The sequence below is a fragment of the Chanos chanos genome, chromosome 16 (genome assembly GCF_902362185.1).
Source record: "Chanos chanos chromosome 16, fChaCha1.1, whole genome shotgun sequence".
Taxonomy (NCBI): domain Eukaryota; kingdom Metazoa; phylum Chordata; class Actinopteri; order Gonorynchiformes; family Chanidae; genus Chanos; species Chanos chanos.
The window spans coordinates 17,556,081-17,563,580 of NC_044510.1; the positions used below are offsets into that span (position 1 = coordinate 17,556,081).

General features: G+C 44.4%; 1 protein-coding gene across 1 annotated transcript in view; it reads left to right on the forward strand.

Moving 5' to 3' along the window:
* The window catches only part of LOC115829287 (protein shisa-8), a 58,241-nt gene extending 52,989 nt beyond the window's left edge, over positions 1 to 5,252 (forward strand). The window contains exon 4 of the mRNA XM_030793341.1: positions 4,789 to 5,252. Coding sequence (XP_030649201.1) covers positions 4,789 to 5,252 — 464 coding nt within the window. The remainder of the gene's footprint in view (positions 1 to 4,788) is intronic.
* The last annotated feature ends 2,248 nt before the right edge of the window (positions 5,253 to 7,500 follow it).

The window sequence follows — 7,500 nt, forward strand, 5'->3', positions numbered from 1 at the left end:
GTAGGTGGTGTAATGTGGGTTGTGTAATGTAGGTGGTGTAATGTGGGTTGTGTAATGTGGGTGGTGTAATGTGGTGGTTTAATGTGGGTGGTGTAATGTGGGTGGTGTAATGTAGGTGGTGTCATGTAGGTGGTGGTGTAATGTGGTGGTGTCATGTAGGTGGTGTAATGTAGGTTGCGTAATGTGGTGGTGTAATGTAGGTGGTGTAATGTGGGTTGTGTAATGTAGGTGGTGTAATGTGGGTGGTGTAATGTAGGTTGTGTAATGTGGGTGGTGTAATGTGGTGGTGTGATGTGGTGGTGTAATGTGGTGGTGTAATGTAGGTGGTGTAATGTGGGTTGTGTAATGTAGGTTGTGTAATGTAGGTGGTGTAATGTGGGTGGTGTAATGTGGGTGGTGTAATGTAGGTGGTGTCATGTAGGTGGTGGTGTAATGTGGTGGTGTCATGTAGGTGGTGTAATGTAGGTTGTGTAATGTGGGTTGTGTAATGTAGGTTGTGTAATGTGGGTGGTGTAATGTAGGTTGTGTAATGTGGGTGGTGTAATGTGGGTGGTGTAATGTGGTGGTGTAATGTGGTGGTGTAATGTAGGTGGTGTAATGTGGGTTGTGTAATGTGGTGGTGTAATGTAGGTTGTGTAATGTAGGTTGTGTAATGTAGGTGGTGTAATGTGGGTTGTGTAATGTGGTGGTGTAATGTAGGTGGTGTAATGTGGGTTGTGTAATGTAGGTGGTGTAATATGGGTTGTGTAATGTGGTGGTGTAATGTAGGTTGTGTAATGTAGGTGGTGTAATGTGGGTTGTGTAATGTAGGTGGTGTAATGTAGGTGGTGTAATGTGGGTTGTGTAATGTAGGTGGTGTAATGTGGGTTGTGTAATGTGGTGGTGTAATGTAGGTGGTGTAATGTGGGTTGTGTAATGTAGGTGGTGTAATGTGGGTTGTGTAATGTGGGTGGTGTAATGTAGGTTGTGTAATGTAGGTGGTGTAATGTGGGTTGTGTAATGTAGGTGGTGTAATGTGGGTTGTGTAATGTGGGTGGTGTAATGTAGGTTGTGTAATGTAGGTGGTGTAATGTGGGTTGTGTAATGTAGGTGGTGTAATGTAGGTGGTGTAATGTGGGTTGTGTAATGTGGTGGTGTAATGTAGGTGGTGTAATGTGGGTTGTGTAATGTGGTGGTGTAATGTAGGTTGTGTAATGTAGGTTGTGTAATGTGGGTTGTGTAATGTAGGTGGTGTAATGTGGGTTGTGTAATGTGGGTGGTGTAATGTGGGTTGTGTAATGTAGGTTGTGTAATGTAGGTGGTGTAATGTGGGTTGTGTAATTTAGGTGGTGTAATGTGGTGGTGTAATGTGGGTGGTGTAATGTGGTGGTGTAATGTAGGTTGTGTAATGTGGGTGGTGTAATGTGGGTTGTGTGATGTAGGTGGTGTAATGTGGGTTGTGTAATGTAGGTGGTGTAATGTGGGTTGTGTAATGTGGGTGGTGTAATGTGGGTTGTGTAATGTAGGTTGTGTAATGTAGGTGGTGTAATGTGGGTTGTGTAATGTGGTGGTGTAATGTAGGTGGTGTAATGTGGGTTGTGTAATGTAGGTGGTGTAATATGGGTTGTGTAATGTGGTGGTGTAATGTAGGTGGTGTAATGTAGGTGGTGTAATGTGGGTTGTGTAATGTGGTGGTGTAATGTAGGTGGTGTAATGTGGGTTGTGTAATGTAGGTGGTGTAATATGGGTTGTGTAATGTAGGTTGTGTAATGTGGGTTGTGTAATGTAGGTTGTGTAATGTGGGTTGTGTAATGTAGGTTGTGTAATGTGGGTGGTGTAATGTAGGTTGTGTAATGTGGGTGGTGTAATGTGGTGGTGTAATGTAGGTGGTGTAATGTGGTGGTGTAATGTAGGTGGTGTAATGTAGGTGGTGTAATGTGGTGGTGTAATGTGGGTGGTGTAATGTGGTGGTGTAATGTAGGTGGTGTAATGTGGGTTGTGTAATGTGGTGGTGTAATGTAGGTTGTGTAATGTGGGTGGTGTAATGTAGGTGGTGTAATGTGGGTTGTGTAATGTGGTGGTGTAATGTAGGTGGTGTAATGTGGGTTGTGTAATGTAGGTTGTGTAATGTAGGTGGTGTAATGTGGGTTGTGTAATGTGGGTGGTGTAATGTGGGTTGTGTAATGTAGGTTGTGTAATGTGGTGGTGTAATGTAGGTTGTGTAATGTAGGTGGTGTAATGTGGGTTGTGTAATGTGGTGGTGTAATGTAGGTGGTGTAATGTGGGTGGTGTAATGTGGTGGTGTAATGTAGGTGGTGTAATGTGGTGGTGTAATGTAGGTTGTGTAATTTAGGTGGTGTAATGTGGTGGTGTAATGTGGGTTGTGTAATGTGGTGGTGTAATGTGGGTGGTGTAATGTAGGTGGTGTAATGTGGGTTGTGAAATGTGGTGGTGTAATGTGGGTGGTGTAATGTGGGTTGTGTAATGTGGGTTGTGTAATGTAGGTGGTGTAATGTGGTGGTGTAATGTAGGTGGTGTAATGTGGTGGTGTAATGTGGTGGTGTAATGTAGGTGGTGTAATGTGGTGGTGTAATGTGGGTGGTGTAATGTGGTGGTGTAATGTAGGTGGTGTAATGTGGTGGTGTAATGTAGGTGGTGTAATGTGGTGGTGTAATGTGGGTGGTGTAATGTAGGTGGTGTAATGTGGTGGTGTAATGTGGGTTGTGTAATGTGGGTGGTGTAATGTGGTGGTGTAATGTGGTGGTGTAATGTGGGTGGTGTAATGTGGTGGTGTAATGTAGGTTGTGTAATGTGGGTGGTGTAATGTGGGTTGTGTGATGTAGGTGGTGTAATGTAGGTTGTGTAATGTAGGTGGTGTAATGTGGGTTGTGTAATGTGGGTGGTGTAATGTGGGTTGTGTAATGTAGGTTGTGTAATGTGGGTGGTGTAATGTAGGTTGTGTAATGTGGGTGGTGTAATGTGGGTTGTGTAATGTAGGTTGTGTAATGTAGGTGGTGTAATGTAGGTGGTGTAATGTGGGTTGTGTAATGTGGGTTGTGTAATGTAGGTTGTGTAATGTAGGTGGTGTAATGTGGTGGTGTAATGTGGTGGTGTCATGTGGGTGGTGTAATGTGGTGGTGTAATGTAGGTGGTGTAATGTGGTGGTGTAATGTAGGTGGTGTAATGTAGGTGGTGTAATGTGGTGGTGTAATGTAGGTGGTGTAATGTAGGTTGTGTAATGTGGGTTGTGTAATGTAGGTTGTGTAATGTAGGTGGTGTAATGTGGTGGTGTAATGTGGTGGTGTCATGTGGGTGGTGTAATGTGGTGGTGTAATGTAGGTGGTGTAATGTGGTGGTGTAATGTAGGTGGTGTAATGTGGGTGGTGTAATGTAGGGGTGTAATGTGGGTTGTGTAATGTGGTGGTGTAATGTAGGTGGTGTAATGTGGGTTGTGTAATGTAGGTGGTGTAATGTAGGGGTGTAATGTGGGTGGTGTAATGTGGTGGTGTAATGTAGGTGGTGTAATGTGGTGGTGTAATGTGGGTGGTGTAATGTAGGTGGTGTAATGTGGTGGTGTAATGTGGGTGGTGTAATGTGGTGGTGTAATGTGGGTGGTGTAATGTAGGTGGTGTAATGTGGGTTGTGTAATGTGGGTGGTGTAATGTGGTGGTGTAATGTGGGTTGTGTAATGTGGTGGTGTAATGTGGTGGTGTAATGTGGGTGGTGTAATGTGGGTTGTGTAATGTGGGTGGTGTAATGTGGTGGTGTAATGTGGGTTGTGTAATGTGGGTGGTGTAATGTAGGTGGTGTAATGTGGTGGTGTAATGTGGGTGGTGTAATGTAGGTTGTGTAATGTGGGTGGTGTAATGTGGTGGTGTAATGTAGGTGGTGTAATGTGGTGGTGTAATGTAGGTTGTGTAATGTGGGTGGTGTAATGTGGGTTGTGTAATGTGGTGGTGTAATGTGGTGGTGTCATGTGGGTGGTGTAATGTGGTGGTGTAATGTAGGTGGTGTAATGTGGGTGGTGTAATGTAGGTGGTGTAATGTGGTGGTGTAATGTGGGTGGTGTAATGTGGGTTGTGTGATGTAGGTGGTGTAATGTGGGTTGTGTAATGTGGGTGGTGTAATGTGGGTTGTGTAATGTAGGTGGTGTAATGTGGGTGGTGTAATGTAGGTTGTGTAATGTAGGTGGTGTAATGTGGGTTGTGTAATGTGGGTGGTGTAATGTGGGTTGTGTAATGTAGGTGGTGTAATGTGGGTGGTGTAATGTAGGTTGTGTAATGTAGGTGGTGTAATGTGGGTTGTGTAATGTAGGTGGTGTAATGTGGGTGGTGTAATGTGGTGGTGTAATGTGGGTGGTGTAATGTGGTGGTGTCATGTGGGTGGTGTAATGTGGTGGTGTAATGTGGTGGTGTAATGTAGGTGGTGTAATGTGGGTGGTGTAATGTGGGTGGTGTAATGTAGGTTGTGTAATGTAGGTGGTGTAATGTGGGTTGTGTAATGTAGGTGGTGTAATGTGGGTGGTGTAATGTGGTGGTGTAATGTGGGTGGTGTAATGTGGTGGTGTAATGTGGGTGGTGTAATGTGGGTTGTGTGATGAACTCAACCCCTAATCACATTTTTAAAACAATAATCACATTTGAGTAACAGCAGGGTCATAGGATTTGAAGTTTTTAATGCTTTTTTGTTTTGAGTGTTTGGACATTGAGTGTTTCATTCTGAGTGTTTGGACTGTGTTGCCTTATTACACTGTCTTTCTATTTACCGATCCCTTGTCCCCCCCGCTTCTCTCTCTCTCTCTCTCTCCAGATACATCAGGCAGAGAGTATTACAAGAGTTACCCCATGGTTGACTACACCCACCGGCAATCTTCTCCTCCATCCTTCCAGCCAATCGCATTCCATCCGAAAGACAAGCCCTTTCTCCCGCCGCCAGACATCCAAGCTCCTCTGGCTATCACCATTAACCCCGCACAGATACCCAAACCCAAGATCTCCAAAACCAACACCCACCCCCTAACCTCCAGCTCCGCCTTCAAAGCCTGGGACCCCAGTAAGAGTCATGGCCAGCATAGTTTACCTCACGTGGGGCAGCAGCAGCAGCAGCAGCCCCTGTCAAACAGCAGACGTCAGGCCTACTCCAATAAGAGGCAGTTTAGCATTGAAACGCTACCGGAACTGTTCTCTCAGCCGCTGGCTTACGGACAGTCACCGCACCTCCTCCCCAAACACAGGAGCCTCCCCACCAACAGCAAGACGGAGGTCACCGTCTGAGGGAGAGAGGGAGAGAGAGAGAGAGAGAGAGAGAGAGAGAGAGAGAGAGAGAGAGAAATGTCTCGATGTGATACTGAAGAGGGAAATTTACTGAAAATGCTCTCTCTCTCTCTCTCTCTCTCTCTCTCTGGGCTTATGTTCCCTAATCTTCTCTTACCCCAAATTCCACTGTCAGTTCATTCCCGCTCCTCTCTCTCTCTCTCTCTCTCTCTCTCTCTCTGTGTGTGTGTGTGTGAGAGAGAGAGAGAGAGAGATTTTTTTCAGTCAGGTTTTTCAGGGTTATGGGCAGACATGTGCCACAGTAGCTGAGTTTAAACATTTCAGATGGAAATACGTACTATGATGTTTTTCTTTCAAATATAATTTAAAATATATTTATATTTATATTTAAAATATAATTATATTTATATTTAAAATATAATTTTCTTGATTTTTTGCCTTTTGATGAAAATGTCAGGTAAAAGTTGCTGGACAGAGTTTCACAGTAGCAGCTGATGTGAGATATAACAACAACCTTTTGATTTTTTTTAAAACAAATTTTAAATAACTACACACAGCTGTGTGTGTTTTCCATTCAAACATATTTTTCTTATTTGGGGTTTTTTGAAAGTGGAGTTCGGGGTTTTGTAGAAAAGGTGAAAGGTCAAATGAGAGAGAGGTTTTGGCCACCCCACCCCCATATATGCAAAATCTGAAATATGCATAAAGTTTGAGGTGTAACACTGAGAGGAGTGTAAAGAATAATGTCATGCATGTCTATCAGCATATGATCATTTTATTAATGATTATTTATTAATGCAAACATCTGACTCACCCTGACTCACACAGACACACCTCTGATGCAATTATTCATACAGGAGACATATCAGTACACACACACACACACACACACACACACGCGCGCACACACACACAAACACACACACACACAACACTACACTACATGCAATACACATACACACACACTAACTAAACGTAATACACACACACACACACACACACACACTCTACACGCAATGCACACACGCATGCATGCACACACACACACACACTTTTCTGACTCTCTTATGCAGAAATCTACAGAAATGTAGGAAGTTTAGTGGATGTGGCATGTATGCATCTATACACTGAAAAATGACTTTTAGTTGAAATGCTTGCGTATATGACGTAAAAATGCATGTTTTAAAAAGGCTGTTATATGCAGCAGTAGAACTGCCCTCTGAGCTCTGTTTTGACCTCAGCGCTTTGTAAAACAGGCCTCTACATCCCCCAGTTTCCCTTACAGAAACTCTGCCTCCTCTAGACTCCAGTTTCCCTTACAGAAACTCTGTCTCCTCTAGACTCCAGTTTCCCTTACAGAAACTCTGTCTCCTCTAGACTCCAGTTTCCCTTACAGAAACTCTGCCTCCTCTAGACTCCAGTTTCCCTTACTGAAACTCTGTCTCCTCTAGACTCCAGTTTCCCTTACAGAAACTCTGTCTCCTCTAGACTCCAGTTTCCCTTACAGAAACTCTGTCTCCTCTAGACTCCAGTTTCCCTTACAGAAACTCTGTCTCCTCTAGACTCCAGTTTCCCTTACAGAAACTCTGTCTCCTCTAGACTCCAGTTTCCCTTACAGAAACTCTGTCTCCTCTAGACTCCAGTTTCCCTTACAGAAACTCTGCCTCCTCTAGACTCGTTTCCCTTACAGAAACTCTGTCTCTTCTAGACTCCAGTTTCCCTTACAGAAACTCTGTCTCCTCTAGACTCCAGTTTCCCTTACAGAAACTCTGTCTCCTCTAGACTCCAGTTTCCCTTACAGAAACTCTGTCTCTTCTAGACTCCGGCCTGTCCACCGCGAGCTTCCTCTGTGGCCGGGCCACACGCCCTGCTGATACAGAGAGCTGTGTTGTTTCTTTACAGCAATAAAGACGATTTAACTGAGTCTCTGAGCTGGGGCGACGAGCACAGAAGACACAGCCTCATGTCAACAGGGAAATGGACCTTTTACCCCCGGCGTTATTTCAGTTCTCCTCCAAACCTTCTGGAGACTTCAGGAGGAGATCTGACAAACCACGGAGCCCCTGTGTCCCTGTGCTTTCTCCTCTGTCTCCCCTGTTTGTCTCCCCTGTTTGTCTCCTCTGTTTGTCTCCCCTGTTTGTTTGTATCTTCTGTGGACAGGCGACAGAGACGCATTGTTTCTGCAGACGGATGTTCTGCTCTCATTGAGGATGTTTTCAGACCCTTTCAGCTGCAGAGTGGTTGGATT